The sequence below is a fragment of the Chiloscyllium plagiosum genome, unplaced genomic scaffold (genome assembly GCF_037043375.1).
Source record: "Chiloscyllium plagiosum isolate Xiang-an unplaced genomic scaffold, Cpla_swu_hap1 HiC_scaffold_46, whole genome shotgun sequence".
NCBI lineage: Eukaryota > Metazoa > Chordata > Chondrichthyes > Orectolobiformes > Hemiscylliidae > Chiloscyllium > Chiloscyllium plagiosum.
Window position 1 is genome coordinate 8,152,147 of NW_028270184.1, and position 23,762 is coordinate 8,175,908.

Below are 23,762 nucleotides of genomic sequence, written 5' to 3' on the forward strand. Positions count from 1 at the left end.
TGGGGCGGGGCAATGGTTAGATTCAGTGATGGTAACACCATTGAATGTCATGGGGGAGATGGTTAGGTTCAGCAATGGTAATACCATTGATTGTCAAGGGGCGATGGTTAGATTCAGTGGTGGTAACACCATTGAATGTCAGGGGGTGGATGGTTAGATTCAGTGATGGGGACACCATTGAATGTCATGGGGAGATGGTTAGATTCAGTGATGGTAACACCATTGAATGTCAAGGGGGTGATGGTTAGATTCAGTGATGGTAATGCCGTTGAATGTCAAGAGGGTGATGGTTAGAATCAGTGATGGTTACACCATTTAATGCCAAGGCGGTGATGGTTAGATTCAGTGATGGAAACACCATGGATGCCAAGGGGGTGATGGTTAGATTCAGTGATGGTAACAACATTGAATGTTAAGGGAACGATGGCTAGAGTCAGTGATAGTAACACCACTGAATGTCAAGGGGCTAAGGTTAACTCATCTCGTCATGGCGATGGTCATTGCCCAGCATTTGTGTGGCGCCAGTGTTTCTCATCAGATATATTTGCCAGGTCCCATGGATTGTTCTGTTCCCGCTATTTATATTAGTCGCTCTCTCACCTCCTCATCAATCTCTTCGGGCCGTGTCTCATCAGCCGAGGAGAACAGAACAGAAATATGACTTTTATTGTCATCATCTCCAAATATCAGCGTGTAAAATACCAAAAGCGATAAGCTGTCACTTGCTTGAGTTCCCAGCTCAAAGCCTTCAGGCATTGTGACGAGAGCTGACAACTGCCTTTTAAGGTGAACCTCCCACCTTCCCCCACCCTTCTCTCATTGGGAGAATATTAATTTCATGTGATAAACGTTGCCTGCGATGTTCTCCTGTCAGAACATGCCAAAGAAAAGAGATTGACATTTTCATATTCACGGCTCTGTTCCAATGTCTCCTCGCTGTCCCCTGGCCTCCGAGTGAAAGTGTTAACCTCATCCACCTTGGCTTCCAGAACTCTCTTTGTGATTCCCAGGATAGGGACAGCACGGGGTTAGATACAGAGTAAAGCTACCTCTACACTGTCCCCATCAAACACTCCCCAGGACAGGGACAGCACGGGGTTAGATACAGAGTAAAGCTCCCTCTACACTGTCCCCATCAAACACTCCCAGGGGCAGGGACAGCACGGGGTTGGATACAGAGTAAAGCTCCCTCTACACTGTCTCCATCAAACACTCCCAGGGGCAGGGGCAGGGGCAGCATGGGGTTAGATACAGAGTAAAGCTCTCTCTACACTGTCCCACATCAAACACTCCCCAGGACAGGGACAGCACGGGGTTAGATACAGAGTAAAGCTCCCTCTACACTGTACCCCCATGAAACACTCCCCAGGACAGAGACAGCAAGGGGTTAGATACAGCATAAAGTTCTCTCTGCACTGTGTCTCCTGGATGTATAACGCCTTATTAACTTGTCTCTTGAACAGCGTAGGCCTGTTAAGAGGGGCATTTGTGAAAATAGATGAGTGACAATGAACAATGCGTCCCAGTTTAAAGCTACAGCACAGACCGGTGAACAGAAGAGGCTGGGTGAGGTCTGGCCCCTTGTAACCCCTCTGTCTAAATTCCCCTCAATCCCAGGGCAGTCTGAATTCCTCCTACTGGGATAGGAGTAGCTGGAGGTGATTCCAAAACCTCACTCCTTCTTGAAATAGTGTCTGAGTCGATTCATCACTGACTACCTTATCCCAATCACTGGTGGGTCTTCCACTGAAACCGCCCTTTTTTAAGAAGGTGAAGGGTCACCCGTTAAAAAACAAATCTCCTTCTCATCAGAGCCCCTTACTTACGGAGGGAACTCATTTCACTGGAGGCCGTTCAGAGACGGTTCGTTAGGATGGTCCCCGATACGGAGGGACTGTCTCATGAGCAAAGATTAAACCGGTTGGCACTCTACCCACTGGGGTTTAGAAGGATGGGACGTCATCTCTCATTGAGGGGCTTGACAGGGTCAATGCTGAGAGGGTGTTTCCCCCTCATGGGGAGAGTCTGGGACCAGAGGGTGCAGTCTCAGAATAAAGGGCGCCAATTTATGATGGAGAGGAGGAGGAATTTCTGCTCTAGGAGGGTTGGGAGTCTTTGGAATTCAGAGATCTGTGTCTAGGGGGCAGAGTCCTTGTTCATATCGAAGGCTGAGACAGAGAAATTCCCAATCCGTCGGGGAATCGAGGGGAAAGAGCGGGAAAGCAGATGTGAGGCGCGTTGGATCAGCCATTGAATGGTCGACCAGGTTCGAGGGGCTGAGTTGATTCGTAAGTTTGCCGATAGGCGGGATCGTGGACAGTGAGGAAGGTGCTCAGAAATTCTCGAAAGGACCTTGATCAGCCGGGGAAGTGGGCCGAGAAATGGCAAATGGAGTTTAATATAGATAAACGTGAGTTATAAGGAGAGGCTGGATTTTTATTTCACTGGAGCGGAGGAGGTTGAGAGGTGACCTTATGGAGATTTATTAAACTATGGGGGCATGGAGCCTGAAGGTGAAATATCGAATGCTTTCAGGAAGGAGTTGGATCTAGTTCTTGAGCTTAAGGGAGAAAGCGGGGAACAGGGGGGACTGAGTTGGATGGACAGCCATGATCCTAGCTGATTCTGGATTAGTGGTGCTGGAAGAGCACAGCAGTTCAGGCAGCATCCGAGGAGCAGGAAAATCAGCGTTTTGGGCAAAAGCCCTTCATCAGGAATAGTGTAGGAGTTGGGACGTCATGTTGAGGTTGTACAGGACATTGGTGAGGCCTCGTCTGGAATACTGTGTCCAGTTCTGGTCACTCAGTTATAGGAAGAATATTATTAAACTGGAGAGGGTTCAGAAGGGATTTACCAGGATGTTACCGGGTATGGAGGGCTTGAGTTAGTAGGAGAGGCTGGCTAGGCTGTGATTCTTTTTCACTGGAGCTTAGAAGGTTGAGAGGTGACCTGATAGAGATTTATAAAATCATGAGGGGCATGGATAAGGTGAATGGCAGGTTCCTTTTACCTCGGGCGGGGGGATTTCAAGACTAGGGGGCACAATTTTAAGGTGAGAGGAGAGAGATTTTAAAAAATCATGGAGGACAATTCTTTTACACAGAGTGTGTGGATTGAACTTCCTGAGGACATGGTGGATTACAGTTACAACATTTTAAAGACATTTGGATAAGGACATGAATAGGAAAGGGTTTGGAGGGATATGGGCCAGGAGCAGGCAGGTGGGACTAGGTTAGTTTGGGATTATGGGTCAGTACGGACTGGTTCCGTGCTGTGTGACTCAGGGATATCCATTGGATTTACTCTCGTTCTAGATTGCCTCCCCCCACATGAGGAAACATCCTCTCTATTTGTCACTCCCACCCCGCCCCTGCATCGTACAGAGGTCCATTAGCTCCCAACTCCACACAGTATCGGCCTGAGCTGCTCCATCTCCCTTCACGAGACCAACTCCCCTCGTCTCTGGAATCGAATCGAGTGACCCTTCTCTGAACTGCCTCACTACATCCCTCCTCGAGTGAGGGGACCAAGACTGTACACAATACTCCAGCAACGGCCTTACGAATGTCTTCTACAGTTTCAGCAACATTTCCCTCTCTTTTATAATGTATCCCATCAGCAACGAACGCCAAATATCATCCTGCAACTTGTGGCAATTTACTCTCTAAACCTCTCTGGCCAAATCCCTTGGGACTTCAAAGGGTTCAGAAAAGATTTACAAGGATGTTGCCAGGATTGGAGGATTTGAGCTATAGGGAGAGGCTGAATAGGCTGGGGCTGTTTTCCCTGGAGCGTCGGAGACTGAGGGGTGACCCTATAGAGGTTTATAAAATCATGAGGGGGCATGGATAGAATAAATAGACAAAGTCTTTTCCCTGGGGTCAGGGAGTCCAGAACTAGAGGGGCATAGGTATAGGGTGAGAGGGGAAAGATTTAAAAGGGACCTAAGGGGCAACTGTTTCACACAGAGGGTGTTGCGTGTATGGAATGAGCTGCCAGAGGAAGTGGTGGAGGCTGATACAATGATAACATTTAAAAGGCATTTGGATGGGTATATGAATAGGAAGGGTTTGGAGGGATATGGGCCGGGTGCTGGCAGGTGGGACTAGATTGGGTTGGGATAACTGGTCAGCATGGATGGGTTGGACTGAAGGGTCTGTTTCCATGCTGTAGGACTCTCTATCGATAAAAATACATAAAATGATCAATTTGCCTATTACAGGTGTCTCAATCGATACAAAACTATTTTTTATCTCTCCTGTGGGCGAGAAATGTAGGGGGAGAGCCAGCAGTACCAAAGTATGTGTCTCCAATCGCACCACGAGAAAGGAGTCCAGAGATGCGTTGAACATTTCAGTAACTGGAGGGGGAGAGATCACCTCGATTAACCTGTTCTGCAACTCCTCCCATCTCTGGTTATCAGCTCACACAGATTCAAGAAAGAGCAGGGAACAGAGTAATTGCTTCAATTGACGAACTGCGCGTTAAAGGCAAGGAAATAATTTATGGAGAGGGTCTGGCGTTATTAAATAAGTGAATTAACTTCCTTTCCCTCCACAAAGGAGCACTTTTGATTAAGAATTAGATTTTACTTTTATTGAATTACATTTCCCATTTAAATGAATTTCAATGATTTGAAACAGCGAATGGTCATTGCAGATCCTGAGTGCCCGTGGGTAACTGCGTTAAGTGAACGCATTTACAAAAAGGCTTAATTATCTCCTATTCATTTCTGTAAAAGCTCGAGGTTTTTTTTTGATATCAGGTAGGGTAGCAATAACATTGATCTCTGTTTCGCCACTGTTTCTCCAGAAGGAGACAGACATTTTCCAAACATGCAAATTGCTTGGCAGTTATTTCAATTAGTTCATTTCAAAGCTCAGTCCTTTAGCCTGGAGCAGGGGGTGGCTCATATTGTCAGTCACACAGCGCAGGGACTACAGACCGCAACTGTACCCTCACAGGAAACAGGACGGTGTTGGGGGAAAGGGTACGGAGGGAGCTGAATCGCTCTGTCTCTCCTGGGGAGTGTTTGATATGGACAGTGCAGAAGGAACTTTACTCTGTATCTAACTTCCAGCACTGTCCTGAGAGTGTTTGATGGGGGACAGTTTAGAGGAAGCTTGACTCTGTGTCTAACCCCGTATTGTCCCTGTCCTGGGGAGTGTTTGACAGGGACAGTGTAGAGGGAGCTTTACTCTGTGTCTAACCCCGTGCTGTCCCTGTCCTGGGGAGTGTTTGATGGAGGACAGAGAGAGCTTTACTCTGTATCTAACCCTGTGCTGTTCCTGTCTTGGGGAGTATTTGATTGAGGAGCAGTGTGCAGAGTCCTATTTGAGACACACGTCGACTGACCCTCCCTTTGCCGGTCAGAAATCGCCGATACATCCAAAGCTCTTTAAATCCCGCTGTCCCCCTTACTCTCGGCACAGCCTCTCTCACCTTCCTCTCTCAACCCCCCCTGCCGATATAGACAGGAGTCGCTGGGAGGTGTTGGGATCGGGAGTGGGCTATCTCAGTGCCCAACCCTCTGCGTTTCACAGGGGTACGAGGGCGGCATTCTGAGCCCTGTCCTTTCCTGGCTGGGTATGGCCTCTCCGCGGGTAGAGACATCTGCCGAACCGAGCTGCGGTGGATGGAATTTTTAGTTGTGAAACCCATTTCCAATTTTAATGCAGGAGGATTAATAATTCATTGCCTGCTGCTTTCCGAAGCAACATTTTCTTAACCAGGGGCTAAAAGATGACAAGTCCTCGCATTTCTCACACCAGCCAGGCACGATGGAGACTGATGGGACCGTGAGAGAACTGCTGGGCTCATTTCTCACTCTCTCTATTATCCTCCTGCTTCAAGTCATCAATCCCGACTGATTCCCTCTGCCGTTGTGTTCGCCTTCATTCCAGTCCCCCCCACCTCAGTCTACACCACTAATGCACCCTCACTGCGCCCCTCCCTCCCACTCACCCCCACCAGCCCGTGAGAGTCTCGGGAGAATCATGGAGTTGGGCAAATGGACCAACCAGGAAGCAAACCCACCCTGACCTTGCTTAGATGTCACTAGCAAGGGGGCTTTTCCGTGGAGAGATTTCATGGCTGGGAACATTATACATCCGAAGGGACCCTCTTGTCAGTATCGACACACTCCGGGGGACCCCCCTGTCAATATCGCCACACTCCCGGGGACCCCCCTGTCAATATCGACACACACCCCGGGACCCCCCTGTCAATATCGACACACTCCCCGGGACACCCCTGTCAATACCGACACACTCCCCGGGACCCCCCTGTCAACATCGACACACTCCCGGGGACCCCCCTGTCAACATCGACACACTCCCGGGGACCCCCCTGTCAACATCGACACACTCCCCGGGACCCCCCTGTCAATATCGACACACTCCCCGGGACACCCCTGTCAATATCGACACACTCCCGGGGACCCCCCTGTCAATCACAACACACTCCCCGGGACACCCCTGTCAATATCGACACACTCCCGGGGACCCCCCTGTCAATCACAACACACTCCCCGGGACCCCCCTGTCAATATCGACACACTCCCGGGGACCCCCCTGTCAATATCGACACATTCCCCAGGGACCCCCCTGTCAATGTCGACACACACCCCCGGGGTCCTCCCTGTCAATATCGCCACACTCCCGGGGACCCCCCTGTCAATACTGACACTCCCTGGTGCCCCCCCGTCAATACCGACACACTCCCCGGGGACCCCACTGTCAAGATCACCACACTCCTGGGACCCCCTCTGTCAATACTGACACTCCCTGGCGCCCCCCCCGTCAATATCGACACACTCCCGGGGACCCCCCTGTCAATATCGCCACACTCCCGGGGACCCCCCTGTCAATATCGCCACACTCCCGGGGACCCCCCTGTCAATACTGACACTCCCTGGCACCCCCCCCCCCCCCGTCAATACCGACACACTCCCCGGGGACCCCCCTGTCAATATCGACACACTCCCAGGGACCCCCCTGTCAATATCGCCACACTCCCAGGGACCCCCCTGTCAATATCGCCACACTCCTGGGACCCCCCTGTCAATATTGACACTCCCTGGCGCCCCCCCTGTCGATACTGACACACTCCCTGCGGACCCTCCTGTCAATATCACCACACTCCTGGGGACCCCCCTGTCATTATCGCCACATTCCCGGGGAACCCCTGTCAATATGGACACACTCCCGGGGACCCCCCTGTCAATATGGACACACTCCCGGGGACCCCCCTGTCAATATCGCCACACTCCTGGGACCCCCCTTGTCAATACTGACACACTCCCGGAGGACCCCCCTGTCAATATCGCCACACTCCTGGGACCCCCCCTGTCAATACCAACACACTCCCTGGCGCCCCCCTGTCAATATCGCCACACTCCCGGGGACCCCCCTGTCAATATCGCCACACACCCCGGGAACCCTGTCAATATCGACACACTCCCGGGCACCCCCCCTGTCAATATCGCTACACTCCCGGGGACCCCCCTGTCAATATCGCTACACTCCCGGGGACCCCCCTGTCAATACCGACACACTCCCTGGCGCACCCCCTGTCAATATCGCCACACTCCCGAGGACCACGCCCCCGTCAATATTGACACACTCCCGGGGACCCCCCTGTCAATATCGCCACAATCCCCAGGAACCCCCTGTCAATATCGACACACTCCCTGGCACACCCCCTGTCAATATCGCCACACTCCCCGGGAACCCACTGTCAATATCGACACACTCCCGGGGACCCCCCTGTCAATGTCGACACACACCCCCTCCCTGTCAATATCGACACATCCCCCAGGAACCCCCCCTGTCAATATCAACACCCCCCCCCCCCCCGGGACCCCCCTGTCAATATTGACACACTTCCGGCCTCCTATCAATATTGACACACTCCCCGGGGACCCCCCTGTCAATATTGACACACTCCCCGGGGACCCCCCTGTCAATATTGACACACACCCGGGGATCCCCCTGTCAGTAACGATGCACTCCCCAGGGACCCCCTGTCGGTATGAACACTGCCCAGAAAAAAGCCCCTCAATATTGACATACTCCAGCATGGAATTTCTTGCAAATGCTGTCCTGTTCGTCCACTCTACCAGGAACCCCTCCCCAACTGAGTTCATATAGCACCGTGCACCTCCTGGCAATGCCCCCTTTCTGTACTGCAGCGACCGTTGTCGCGTCCGGACGTGTTGAGTAATGGATTTGCACGCAAAACCTCGCTCCCACAGACATGACAATCCGTCTCGATTTCAGGGATGTTCAGCTTAGGGGGTTCAGCTTAGGGGGGTGGCTCCCCCCAGGAGACTGGGGAGAAACATGAACCCTCCCTCCCCCCCCCACCTCCAAGAGAGAAGAGAGTCTCCCCTCATATACGTGAGGCAAAAGCAGATCGCCTTACCATAAGACATAGGAGTGGAAGTAAGGCTGTTCGGCCCATCGAGTCCACTCGCACCTTCCCCATATCCTGCCCTTCATCAGACAGAAGTCACACGACGCCAGGTTAGAGGCTTGCTCGAAATCGCAGGCGTTCGGGAGCGGCCTGGTGAACTCTGAGCAGGTGTCGCCTGACCACCTGGTCATTTGTAACACATTTCACTGACGGTAAAGCACTTTGGAGAACATGTTTAATTGCCGATGGAGACAGAGCCTTGGGGTATTCAAGCTGAAACGATTGATTGATTGTTGTCACCTGTACCGAGGTACAGTGAAAAGTGGTGTTTTACGTCCTGTACAGGCTGATCGTACCATAAAGAGTGTAGCAGAACTGAGTGCAGAATACAGGGGAACCTCGATTATCCGAAGCACACAGTTGGGGAATATTTCACTCGGGTCATCAAATTCCAGATAACATAGTTTTGCCAGGCATCGGGACCTTGCGATCTTGTTCAGAGAATCCGAGATTTGGAGAATCAAATGCTGGATATTTGAGGTTCCTCTGTAGGGTGTTGCAGAGAGATGGAGATCAGGATTCACATTGGAGAGGCCCGTTCATGAATCTGATAACAGCGGGGAAGAGGCTGTTCTTGAACCTGTTGGTCCGTGTGTTTGAGCTTTGTCCCTCCTGTCTGAGGGAAGAGGATGGGAGAGATTATAACCGGGGTGGGAGGGGTCTCTGATGATGTCGGCTGCCTTCCCGAGGCAGTGGGGAGTGTAGATGGAGTCAGTGGATGGAAGGTTGGTTTGTGTGAGGGACTGGGCTGTGTTTACAGCTCCCTGGAGTGTCTCACAGTCCTGGGCAGAGCAGTTGCTGTACCAAGGTGTGATGCATTTGGATAGGATGCTGTACGTATGTAAAAGTTGGGAAGAGTCCTCACAGACATGCTGAATTTCCATAGCCTCCTGAGGAAGGAGAGACTTCCAGAGGGAGTCGGGGGTTGTTGTGGGAGTTGGGGGTGGGGCATAGCAAGGTGGCATGGTGAGAGACAACCTCTCAAACAGCGGAACAGTCTCCAGCGCGTCTTCCTGTTCCCAATTGCCACCTTCGCCCGTTTGGTACGTGTCGGGACAATGCCACCGTGGGGATGGTTTCCAACCTCCACTGCCTGATGGCACAGAAGGCCCAGCCGCCAATCTCGCTGAACAGACCACCGTCTCTTCACCAAACGTGGCTACGTCAGTTTGGTATCGTCTGGTCACCATAGGCAGGGTGGGGTCATCATTCCTACCGTCTTTCGTGGTTAGGCCTGTACTCAAGTGTCCCTCACGGTGGGGGAGGTCTGTCAGGTTTATTGAGACCGGTGGGCACTGCGGGCGCTAGATACATGATCAGCCCAGACATCACCATCCGGATTGACTCGGCTTCCATTCGACTTGGTCATGTGCCTCCGATTTCCAAACGGTGCTCCAGCAGCAGCTCTCTCATCATTGTTGTATTGGACTGCCTGAAAGCGTAGAGGGAGCTTTACTCTGTATCTAACCCCGTGCTGTCCCTGTCCTGGAGAGTGCTTGATGGGGGACAGTGTAGAGGGAGTTTTACTCTGTATCTAACCCCATGTTGTCCCTGTCCTGGGGAGTGTTTGATGGGGGACAGTGTAGAGGGAGCTTTACTCTGTATCTGACTCCGTGCTGTCCCTGTCCTGGAGAATGTTTGATGGGGGGACAGTGTAGAGGGAGCTTTACTCTGTATCTAACCCCATGCTGTCCCTGTCCTGGAGAATGTTTGATGGGGGGACAGTGTAGAGGGAGCTTTACTCTGTATCTAACCCCATGCTGTCCCTGTCCTGGAGAATGTTTGATGTGGGAAAGTGTAGAGGGAGCTTTACTCTGTATCTAACCCCATGCTGTCCCTGTCCCTGGGGAGTGTTTGACGAGGGACAGTGTAGAGGGAGCTTTACTCTATATCTAACCCCGTGCTGTCCCTGTCCTGGGGAGTGTTTGATGGGGGACAGTGTAGAGGCAGCTTTACTCTGTACCTAACCCTGTGCTGTCTGTGTCCTGTGTAGTGCTTGATGGGGGACAGTGTAGAGGGAGCTTTACTCTGTATCTAACCCCATGTTGTCCCTGTTCTGGGGAGTGTTTGATGGGGGACAGTGTAGAGGGAGCTTTACTCTGTATCTGACTCCGTGCTGTCCCTGTCCTGGAGAATGTTTGATGGGGGGACAGTGTAGAGGGAGCTTTACTCTGTATCTAACCCCATGCTGTCCCTGTCCTGGAGAATGTTTGATGTGGGACAGTGTAGAGGGAGCTTTACTCTGTATCTAACCCCATGCTGTCCCTGTCCCTGGGGAGTGTTTGACGAGGGACAGTGTAGAGGGAGCTTTACTCTGTATCTAACCCCGTGCTGTCCCTGTCCTGGGGAGTGTTTGACGAGGGACAGTGTAGAGGGAGCTTTACTCTGTATCTAACCCCGTGCTGTCCCTGTCCTGGGGAGTGTTTGATGGGGACAGTGTAGAGGCAGCTTTACTCTGTATCTAACCCCATGCTGTCCCTGTCCTGGGGAGTGTTTGATGGGGGGGACAGTGTAGAGGGAGCTTTACTCTGTATCTAACCCCATGCTGTCCCTGTCCTGGGGAGTGTTTGATGGGGGGGACAGTGTAGAGGCAGCTTTACTCTGTATCTAACCCCATGCTGTCTGTGTCCTGTGTAGTGTTTGACGAGGGACAGTGTAGAGGGAGCTTTACTCTGTATCTAACCCCGTGCTGTCCCTGTCCTGGTGAGTATTTGATGGGGAACAGTGTAGAGGAAGCTTTACTCTGTATCTAACCCCGTACTGTCCCTGTCCCCATAGGTTTAATGGACGAGTTGGACTGACGGCTCTGTTTCTGTATTTTAAGACTCACCCCCTGCCCCCCCAACTTTGGGTTAAATCTACTGCCCCCTTTTCCTGCAACAATAACCTCTAGTTCTAGATTGTCCCCCCCCAACTTCAGAGTCGTACAGAGCTCCATTAGATCTCCTCTCATTGGTCTCAATGTCACAGAGTATTGGCCCGAGCTGCTCCATCTCTCTTCATGAGACCAACCTCCAGTGTATTTTCCCCCTGCATCCCGGCAACTTCCCCTTGGCACCGCAAGAGGTGCCAATCCTGCACCCACACCTCCCCCCCCTCCCCTCCGTCGAAGGCCCCAAAGGAGCCTTCCAATCCGGCAGAGATTTCCCGGCACCTCCAAACGCCTCATCGACTGTGTCCGTTGCTCTCTATGTGGTCTCCTCCACATCGGGGAGACAGGACGCCAGCTCGCGGAGAGTTTCCGGGAACAACTCTGGGAGACCCGCACCCACCAACCCCATGGCCGAACACTTCGACTCCCCTCCCGCTGTGCCCCGGACATGCAAGTCCTGGGCCTCCTCCACCGCCAAACTCTAGCCACCTGACGCCTGGAGGAGGATCACCTCATCTTCCACCTGTCCAACCACACGGGGTCAATGTCGACTTCACCAGTATCCTGATATCCTCTACCCCCAAACTTATCCCAGATCCAACCCTCCAACTTGGCAACACCATCTTGACCTGACCCACCTGTCCCATCTTCCTTCCCACCTGTCCACTGCACCCTCCCCGTCTGACCTATCACCATCAAACCCCACCTGCATCTACCTATCGGCATCCCAGCTACTTTCCCCCACAGCCCCCCCCCCTCTGCCGCCACCCCCCCCCCCCCCCCCCCCAAGCTCTGGGCAACACCAAGACTTCCCTCTCAGATCAAGCCATCTCTGTGGAGGGGGATTGTGGCACCCTGTCTAGCTAGGAAAGGCTGGCTCGGAGCACCGGGGATCCGTACAATGCAAAGTCAGAAGGGAAGTGGCTGGGAAAACTCAGCAGGTCAGGCAGCAGCTGTGGAGAGAAATCAGAGTTAGCATTTCGATTCCAGCAACCCTTCCTCAAAGACAAAGCATCTGAAACACAAACCACTCCTGGGCAAAGCTTTCACGTTTGATGGGAACTAGTCAGTGCCATACGACCTGCTGCACTTAGAGCTGTCCAGCACAGAGAACAGAATCCATCTCGTCCATGCCAACCCAGAAATCCGGAATTAATCTAGTCCCCTTTAGAGCCATTGTCACAGAGATGTGCAGCACAGAAACAGACCCTTCGGTCCATCTTGTCCTAAATTAATCCAGTCCCATTTGCCAGCACTTGGCCCATATCCCTCTAAACCCTTCCTATCCATGACCCCATCCGCATGTCTTTTAAATGTTGTCATTGTACCAGCCTCCACCACATCCTCTGGCAGGTCATTCCATACACGCACCACCCTCTGTGTGAAAAAGCTGCTCCTTAGGTCTCTTTTAAATCTTTCCACTCTCACCTTAAACCTACTCCCTCTAGTTCTGGCTTCCCCCACCTCAGGGAGAAAGACCTTGTCTATTTACTCTATCCATGCCTCTCATGATTTTATACACCTCTGTAAGGTCACTCCTCAGCCTCCGGTGCTCCTGGGAAAACAGGCCCAGCCTATTCAGCCTCTCCCTGTAGCTCAAACCCTCCAAGCCTGGCAACGTCCTTGTAAATCTTTTCTGTACCTTCTCAAGTTTAGATAATAGCGAGACTAGAATTGTAGGCATGATTCAATTTGATTTGATTTACCACTGTCATTTGTACCGAGATACAGTGTAAAGTACTGTTTTGTGTGCTACCAGGAAAGTCCTACCTTCCATAGGGACATCAAGGTAATGGAACAGAATGTAGAATGGAGAAGCTATGGAGAAGGTGCAGAGAGAGATCAACTCTAATATATGAGAGGGCTGTTCATGAGTCTGATAATAGCGGGGAAGAAGTTGTTCTTGAATCTGTTGGTATGTGTTTTTAAACACTTGTACCTTCTGCCTGATGGAAGAGGGTGAGAGAGATGATAACCAGGAAACCCCATCCCCATAACCCTGTATCCCCACTGGTAATCACTCAGTCGCTGAGCTTTCACAGCACTCTGTGGTAGAAAATCCCAAACCATCCAAGTCAAATAATGTATTCTTATCCTTATCCTTATCCTTATGGGGTGGTACGGTTGCTCAGTGGTTAGCATTGCTGTCTCCCTGCATCAGGGACTCGGGTTAGATCCCATCCTCAGGCGACTGTCTTTGTGGAGTTTACACGTTCTCCCTGTGTCTACGTGTCTACGACCTCCTATTGGGGTATAATGATAAAGTGCCCATGTATTAATATCATAGAATCCCTACAGCAGGCCATTCAGCCGACTGAGTCCATACTGACCCTCCAAAGGGCATCCCACCCAATCCCTGTAACCCTGTATTTCTCACAGCCAACCCACGCTAATCTATCCATCCCTGGGCACTATGGGACAATTTAGCACGGCCAATCCACCCTAACCTGCACATCCCTGGGCACTATGGGACAATTTAGCACGGCCAATCCACCCTAACCTGCACATCCCTGGGCACTATGGGACAATTTAGCATGGCCAATCCATCCTAACCTGCACATCCCTGGGCACTATGGGACAATTTAGCACGGCCAATTCACCCTAACCTGCACATCCATGGGCACTATGGGACAATTTAGCCTGGCCAATCCACCCTAATCTGCACATCCCTGGGCACTATGGGACAATTTAGCATGGCCAATCCACCCTAACTTGCACATCCCTGGGCACCATGGAACAATATAGCACGTCCAATCCACCCTAACCTGCACATCCCTGGGCACTATGGGACAATTTAGCACGGCCAATCCACCCTAATCTGCACATCCCTGGACACTATGGGACAGTTTAGCATGGCCAATCCAACCTAATCTGCACATCCCTGGACACTATGGGACAATTTAGCACGGCCAATCCACCCTAACCTGGACATCCCTGGACACTATGGGACAATTTAGCACGGCCAATCCACCCTAACCTGGACATCCCTGGGCACTATGGGACAATTTAGCATGGCCAATCCACCCTAACCTGCACATTCCTGGGCACAATGGGACAATTTAGCACGGCCAATCCACCCAAACCTGCGCATCCCTGGGCACCATGGGACAATATAGCACGGCCAATCCACCCTAACCTGCACATCCCTGGGCACTATGGGACAATTTAGCATGGCCAATCCACCCTAACCTGCACATCCCTGGGCACTATGGGATAATTTAGCACGGCCAATCCACCCTAACCTGCACATCCCTGGGCACTATGGGACAATTTAGCACGGCCAATCCACCCTAACCTGCACATCCCTGGACACTATGGGACAATTTAGCACGGCCAATCCACCCTAACCTGCACATCCCTGGACACTATGGGACAATTTAGCACGGCCAATCCACCCTAACCTGCACATCCCTGGGCACTATAGGACAATTTAGCACGGCCAATCCACCCTAACCTGCACATCCCTGGACACTATGGGACAATTTAGCACGGCCAATCCACACTAACCTGCACATCCCTGGGCACTATAGGACAATTTAGCACGGCCAATCCACCCTAACCTGCACATCTTTGGATTGTGGAAGGAAACCAGAGCACCCGGAGGGAAGCAACTCAGACACAGGGAGAATATGCAAACTCCACACAGTCACCCGAGGGTGGGATCGAACCCGGGTCCCTGGCGCTGTGAGACAGCAGTGCTAGCCCCAGGAAGGCAATCATTATAAAAATTAGGAATGGGAAGTCACTCTGGAAACTAGGAACAGGTCAACTAATTTGGAAATTAGGATGGGGCGGTCATTTTGCATGGAAAGGAGGCATGGCCATTTCGGAAATGGGGCACTATTTTGGGAATAAGTAAGGTTTGGACATTTTGGAATCAGTGAAGTGGAGGACCTTTAGCAAAGAAGGAAGGGCAGCCATTTTGGAAATAAGGACAGGGCAGCCACTTTTTGCTCGGGAGAACGAGAGAGTTTGGCAGCCATTTTGGAAATAAGGATGGGGCAGCCATTTCTTTGCACTGGAGAATGAGGGAGGATGGGCAGCCATTTTGAATACCGGGTGGCCGTTTCGAAAATGAGGCAGCAAGGGTTTCATTTTGGAAACTGGGAAGGGACTGGCATTTTGTAAAGAAATGTGCATTTCCACAGGCCCTCAGGACGTTTGAAACGCCTTCACCGCCAACAGAACACTCTTTGAGTGTCGTGGTGGCTGTCATTTGGGGAAGGGGCAAACCCTTGGGCAGAAGGCCCAGTGGTATTATCACCGGATTGTAAATCCATGTTCTGAGGACCTGGGTTTGAATTCTGCCACAGCAGATGGTGGATTTGAATTAAGAGATTGAGGATGACCGTGAATCTATCGCCAATTGTTGGCAAAAACCCATCTGGTTCACTCATCCCCTTGAAGGAAGGAAGTGGCCATCCTTCCCTGGTTTGGGCCTACACGTGGCTCCAGACGCCTCTCTGGGCAATTAGGGGGCAATAACAGCTGGCCTAGCCAGTGACGCCCACATTTATTCAAATGACAAAACGCAGCGTAAGCCTCCATCAATAGCAGTTTGGCCATGAGCGCGTCAGACATAGGAGCAGAAATTAGGCCATTCAGCCCATTGAGTCTGCTCCGCCATTCAATCATGGCTTATAAGTTTCTCAACCCCATTCTCCTGCTCTGTCCATGTAACCCTTGATCCCCTTGACACTCAAGAGCCTATCTATCTCCGTCTTAAATATACTCAGTGACCCGGCCCCCACAGCTTCTGTGGCAATGGATTCCACAGATTCCCCACTCTCTGGCTGAAAACGTTTCTCCTTATCTCTGTTCCAGAGGGTCTTCCCTTTACTCTAAGGCTGTGCCCTCGGCTCCTGGTCTCTCCTACCAATGAAACATCTTCCCAACATCCACTCTGTCCAGGCCGTTCGGTATCCTATAAGTTTCAATTAGATTCCCCCCCCCCCCCCCGCCCCCCATCCTTCTAAACCCCATTGAGCATAAACCCAGAGTCCTCAAACATTCCTCATATTTTCATTCCTGGGACCATTCTTATGAACCTCCTCTGAGCATACTCCAGTATATCCTTCCTGAGATATGGGGCCCAGAACTGCTCACAATACTCCAAATGTGCTCTCCCTCAGAAGGTGTGTGGATGGGGGTCAATATTGGGTCCCGCGGACTGTAGCAGGGAGGGAGGGAAATGGTCACCCTAGGGCCGTTTTGTTTCCTTATCCATTACCATGGCTGGTCAGAGGCTTGGCTCAAGGTTGAATCTCAATGGGGGGGCACCTCTGTGAGTGTAGCACCCTCCCTCAGGGAATAGCTCAGGAAGACGTGGTCCTTTATCTTGGAAAGTTAACAGGCCGCCCATCCGGCAACAGGTCAATTGCCCCATCGTGGTACCACCGTCACTGAATGCCACCCAGCCCACACCCAGGTCACCACTGATCAGGATCTGAACCAGACCCACCCCGTGTCATGGCGGGTTGGCACTGGGTAGGTCAGAGTCACCTGACCATCAGGCAATGGCGCGAGGTAGAGAGTGGGAAAGGAGGGAGAGGAGGTGGGAAAGCAAAGAGAGAGAGAAGGGGAAGGAAGGAGAGAGAGAGAGAGGGAAAGGAAGGAGAGAGAAAAGGGGAAGGAAGGAAAGAGAGAAGGAGTGAAAGGAAAGAGAGAGAGAAGGGGAGGGAAAGAGCAAGAGAAGGAAAGGAAAGAGAGAGAGAAGGGGATGGAAAGGAAAAAGAAGGGGAAGGAAGGAGGGAGAGAAAGGGAGGGAAGAGGAGAGAGGGAGGGAAAGGAAAGAGAGAGAGAAGGGGATGGAAGGAAAGAGAGAAGGAGTGAAAGGAAAGAGAGAGAAGGGGAGGGAAGAGGAGAGAGAGGGAGGGAAAGGAAAGAGAGAGAGAAGGGGAAGGAAAGAATATGGGAAAAGGGAGAGGGGTGAAAGGGGAGAGGGGTGGAAGGGGAGAGGGGTGGAAGGGGAGCGAGAAGGAGGGGAAGGAAAGGACAAGAAGGAAGGAGAGTGGAAAAGGAGAAAGGACATAATGAAGGGGAAAGGTTGGAGAGCAAGGATGAAGGAGAGGGGGGTGATGGAGAGAGATAGATGGGGGAAAGAGTGAGGGAGAAAGGAGAAAGAGAATGAGTGAGCAGAAAGAGACAGTGAAAGTGAGAGGGAGAGAGAATAAAAGAGAGAGAAGGAAAACAGAGGGGGAGCAGAGGGAGAGAGAAAGAGCGAGAGAGAGAATGGGAAAGGAAAGAGAGAGATGGAAAGGGGGAAAGAGTGGGCAAGGAGAGAAAGAGAGAGTGGGGGGAAGGAGAGAGAGAGAGAAAGAGGGTGGAGTGAGAAAGGGAGAGAGCGTTTGGAAAAGGAGAGAGAGTGGATTAGAGGGAGTGGGGAGAGGGACACGCAGAAGAGACCTTTCAGAAAAATCAGAAGGCAACCACCCAACTAACGCAGGATCAATGTTCCGAAGAGGGGAATGTGAAAGTATCGGGTATTTCTGCTGTAGGTCGTGATTGATGTTGCTTTATAAGTTATTGGAGCTGGGAGTCTGAGAAGGAGGCTGTAATTCATGCTGCACATTGACCTTTCATCGTAATGTCAAACTGGCTCTGAGAATGATTCCCCTCGGAGATTGCAATTTCCATACAGCCCAAATTCTCCGGGATATTAACCTGCCATCCATAAGAGAGACCCCGGGGGGTGGGGGAGTGGGGAACAGTATTCTTTAATGCCGAGGGTCAATGAGATCTGGACCTGGAGCATGTTCAGAACATGCTCGATCCTGCAACTTTCCCAGGAGGGAGTGGGATGAATCAGGAGTGGGGGTGAGGGCGAAAGAAATAAGCCTGCCGGGCTCCCGTGAGGAGCAAGTGGGAGAGATCGGAATAAAGGCAGAGCAGGCAATGTCGGAGAAACTCTGTCAGTATCCGCAGAGGGGAGAGACAGGCTCACCATTTCGAGCAGTAATGGTGGCGCAAGGAGCACTGGAGATGCGAAATAGGTGCTAACGCGCAGAGTAAACAGGGTCGAAATGCTGAGGGAGCATCAAGTCCGGGTTGCTCATCTTTCGAGCTGGAAAACTATGGATGTTAGGCCAGTGGCAGAGGGGGAGAATACCCTGGCGAAAGGGGACTGTGTGAAGGAGCGACAGGGTTGCCAAATAGACGTCAATGTTCAGAGTGAAAGCAGGACTGCCTTGCTCAGAGAGGAAGCGGAGGGGGAGAAATGTCTGCTCGATGAATTGCGTTGGGAATCGGGGCATTGGCCCAGACAGCTACTTTCGCAGCAGGGACTGCAGCACTCCCGGGATAGAGGTTTGAGTGTAGCCTTTGTTGGAAGGGCAAGCAGGCAAAATGTTCATGTCGCTCCAAGCAGAGGGGGAGGGGGTGCTGGGCTAAAATGGTCCTCCTGGTGTGTTTGAGGGCAGGAACCCCATTGAACAGAGCTGAGGACGGATTGGCAGGGTTGGTCAATGTCAGGGGGAGTCCCAGGACCATGAAGCAGCAGATTGACAACAATGGTGCCAGGGTTGGAGGGCTTGAGCTACAGGAAGTGGCTGAACTGACTGGGGCTGTTTTCCCTGGAGCGCCGGAGGCTGAGGGGTGACCTTATAGAGGTTTATAAAATCATGAGGGGCATGGATAGGATAAATAGACAAGGTCTTTTCCCGGGGGTGGGGGAGTCCAGAACTAGAGGGGCATAGGTTTAGGGTGAGAGGGGAAAGATTTAAAAGAGACCTAAGGGGCAACTTTTTCACACAGAGGGTGGTGCGTGTGTGGAATGAGCTGCCAGAGGATGTGGTGGAGGCTGGTACAATGACAACATTTAAAAGGCATCTGGATGGGGACATGAATAGGAAGGGTTTGGAGGGATATGGGCCAAGTGCTGGGAAATGGGACTAGATTAGCTTGTGATATCTGGTCAGCATGGATGGATTGGACCGAAAGGTCTGTTTCCATGCTGTTCAGCTCTCCGACTCTCTGACTGTATAACTATTGACTTAAATCCATCTCCCTAGTTCCCCCATCCCCCTCCACCCCAGGTGGCCTCATTAATAACCAACACTCTGGCCTAGGAGCGGTTTAATTGGGATTAATTGATGCTCGCGCTGATCATTTCATGTTTCTCATGAAAAGGGCTATTAAAAAGCCAAAACAAAAGACTGAATCGCTGTTTGGGAGGTGGTTATACTGCAGGTCTCTGCCGTTCACTCTGATGGGAAAGTGCTGCATTCGCTCAGCATGGAAATCACGCACACTCTCACACACAGAGACACACTCACACAGACACACACTCACTCACACAGACACACACACTCACACAGACACACACACACACACAGACACACACACAGACAGACACACACACAGACACTCACAGACACACTCACAGACACATGCACACATACACAGGCATACACTCACTCACACAGACACACACTCACACTGACACACTCACACAGACACACACACAGACATACACACCGACACACACACAGACACACTCACACAGACACTCACACACACAGACACACTCACACAGACACACACACAGACACACTCACAGATACACACACAGACACACTCACACAGACACACTCACACAGACACACACAGACACTCACACAGCCACACTCACCGACACACTTACGGACACACACTCACACAGACACACACACTCGCTCACACAGACACACACTCGCTAACACAGACACACACACTCAGTCACACAGACACACACACATAGACACTCACACACACACACCCCACATATACACACAGACACTCACACACTCACAGACACTCTCACACTCACAGACACATACTCACACACAGACACACACACAGACACTCACACTCACAGACACACACAGACAGACACTCACACAGACACACACACTCACTCACACAGACACACACTCACAGACACACAGACACAGACACTCACACACTCAACAGACACTCACGCACACACACACCCCACACATACACACACACAAACAGACACACACACTCACAGACACACGCATACACACACACAGACACACACACACTCACACACACACACAGACACGCACACACACCACACACATACTCACACACAGACACACACTGCCCACACACACACCCCACACACACTCACGCGCAGACACACACACAGACACACCCCACTCACACAGACACACACTGACACACACAGACACACACACACCCCAAACGCAGACACACACACACAGACACACACACCCCATACACACTCACACAGACACACACACACTGACACACACCCCCCACACTCACACGCACAGAACCACATCCCTCCACACACACACACCCCACACATACTCACAGACATCCCACACACCTCACACAGACATACATCCCACACACAGACACACACACTCACTCACACACACAGACACCCCCAGCCCCACACAACCCACACAGTCACACATACATCCCACACACAAACAGATACACACACCCCACGCACAGACACACGCACACACAGACACACACGCAAACTCACACGCACACAGACAAACCGTACACACACACCCCACACAGACACAAACACACTCACACACACACAGACACTCACTCACACACACACTTACACACAGAGACACACATGCACAGACTCACAGATGCACACACAGATGCGCACACTCATACAGACACACAGAGGCACACACACAGATGCACACACTCACACAGACATGCACACTCACACAGGCACGCACACACACACAGACATACACACTCACCCAAAACACTCACATTCACACAGATAGACACACCGACACTACACACTCACACAGACACACACAGACACCCACATGCGCACACAGACACACACTCACATGGACACACACACCGACACTACACACTCACACACACACAGACACACGCAAACACACACACTGACACTACATACTCTCACACACACAGACACACACAAACACAGACACTACACACTCACACGTACACATGCACACAGACATACACACACTCTCTCACACACATGCATGCTTACACGCACACGCTTACCCACACACACACCCACACATACACACACACTCACCTGGGTTCCTGAAAATCTACACAAAGTCCCTTGGGCCATCAAACACTTCCCAAGGTAGCACTGGGTTAGACACAGAGTAAAGCTCCCTCTACACTATCCCCATCAAACACTCCCCAGGACAGGGACAGCACGGGGTTAGATACAGAGTAAAGCTGCCTCTCCACCATTGTCAATCAAGCCCTCCCTGGGACAGGGGGTCAGGTACGGAGGGAAGCTCCTGGCTGTGTTTGACGTTGGTTGGTGGGGGACGGGCGGGTGTGGTGCCAATCGGATAAACCCCGTTGCTTTGTTTTCCCGTACAGCTGGCACCACGTACATCTTTGGCCGGGGCGGTGCCTCCATCACGTACACGTGGCCCCCGAACGACCGACCGAGCACCCGAGCTGACCGCCTGGCCGTCGGTTTCAGCACGCAGCAGAAAGACGCCATCTTGGTGCGCGTGGACAGCGCCTCGGGCCTGGGTGACTACCTTCAGCTGCAGATAGTAAGTCCTCCCCCCTCTGAACTGGTGCGGTGGCAGCCGGGCTGTTCGTTTTGGGCGGGGTTGGCTCTGCGTTGGGCCGTTGTGGCGCCATTTCCTTGGTTGGCCATTGCCAATGGTTGGCCAAGATGGCGGGAGTAGGTCTTAGCTGTTTTGGGGTTGGCAGAAATTTCATCCGAGTTCTCCCGCAGAGGTGTTCGGTCTTGCGCAATTGGTGCATGGGCCCTCGTGGTTTCAGCAAACTGAAGTCGGTCCCCCACAGACCAGAGTTGTTTCCATGCTCACGGGTGAGGGTTGAAGGGTCCCGATGTTGGAGTAAATGTCCTGTTGAGCAGCGTTGACTGACCGCGCGTCCGATGACCTGCTATGAAAAGGTTCAGTGTTGTCGGTGTCAGGAGATCGAGCCGCTTGGGAATATACTGGGAGCGGTTTTCCCATGTAGTGCAGGTGTATGTGCCCATGTCAGAGGGTAAGTGGAAAGCCATACCATGTCTTGCCAGTTTGACAGCTGTCTGACTCAGTGGCAGTTTAAGTCAGCACTGATAGTGTTCCAGACCCACGGTGAGGTGTTGAGAATCTTTACAAGGGGCTTTTGAAAGGTTGCTGATGAGGTCACGCAGGTGATGAAGGAGGTCGTGGTGTGTTGGGCTGCTCAGAGAGCAGTCACTGAGTATGCATGTTGATGCGTATCAGTGTTTTTGCTATCGTTCTGACTGCTTCAGTGTGCTTATGTCGCCTTTATTATGTACGGATGTAGACAGTTCACCCTCTGTAGGGCTCCACCATGTCTGTGCAACTGCAGCACGGAGCCAGAGGTGAACTGGATTCAACTTAACACGAACGTGAATCCTAATCCTAATAATGTTTCTAACCCTAACACTACCCATATGCCGAACACAACCTTAACCCTGACTCTAACAGGTATGCACTACATAAATATCCCAACCTGTTACAGGGGATGAGTTACTGATATGGGAGAGATTTCGATATGGACTCAGTACGGATAAAGAATGGGTTACAGATATGGACTAGATTCCAATATGGACTCGGTACGGATGTGGAATGGGTTACAGATATGGACTAGATTCCAATATGGACTCGGTACGGATGTGGAATGGGTTACAGATATGGACTAGATTCCAATATGGACTCGGTATGGATGTGGTATGGGTAACAGATATGGAAGAGATACCGATATGGACTCAGTACGGATGTTGAATGGGTAACAGATATGGAAGAGATACCGATATGGACTCAGTACAGATGTTGAATGGGTAACAGATATGGAAGAGATACCAAAATGGATTCAGTACAAATGTGGAATGGGTTACAGTTATGGACTAGATGCCGATATGGAATGGGTTACAGATATGGACTAGATACTGATATGGGACTCAGTACGGATGTGGAATGGGTTACAGTTATGGACTAGATGCCGATAATGACTCAGTACGAATGTGGAATGGGTTACAGATATGGACAAGATACCGATATGGAATGGGTTACAGTTATGGACTAGATACTGATATTTACTCAATACGGATGTGGAATGGGTTACAGTTATGTACGAGATACCGATATGGACTCAATACAGATTTGGAATGGGTAACAGATATGGACTACATACCGATATGGACTCAGTACAGATGTAGAATGGGTTACAGATATGGACTAGATCCCGATATGGAATCAGTACAGACATGGAATGGGATACAGATATGGACAAGATACCGATATGGACTCAGTACAGATGTGGAATGGGTTACAAATATGAACTAGATACCGATATAGACTCGGGACGGATGTGGAATGGGTAACAGATATGGAGTCGATACTGATATGGATTCGGTACGGATGGG

General features: G+C 51.4%; 1 protein-coding gene across 1 annotated transcript in view; it reads left to right on the top strand.

Annotated features, from left to right (window-relative positions):
- The window catches only part of LOC122543998 (neurexin-1-like), a 1,169,973-nt gene that overhangs the window by 591,549 nt on the left and 554,662 nt on the right, over positions 1-23,762 (top strand). Inside the window, exon 14 of the mRNA XM_087983596.1 lies at positions 21,725-21,906. Within this exon, the coding sequence (XP_087839722.1) occupies positions 21,725-21,906 (182 nt within the window). The remainder of the gene's footprint in view (positions 1-21,724; positions 21,907-23,762) is intronic.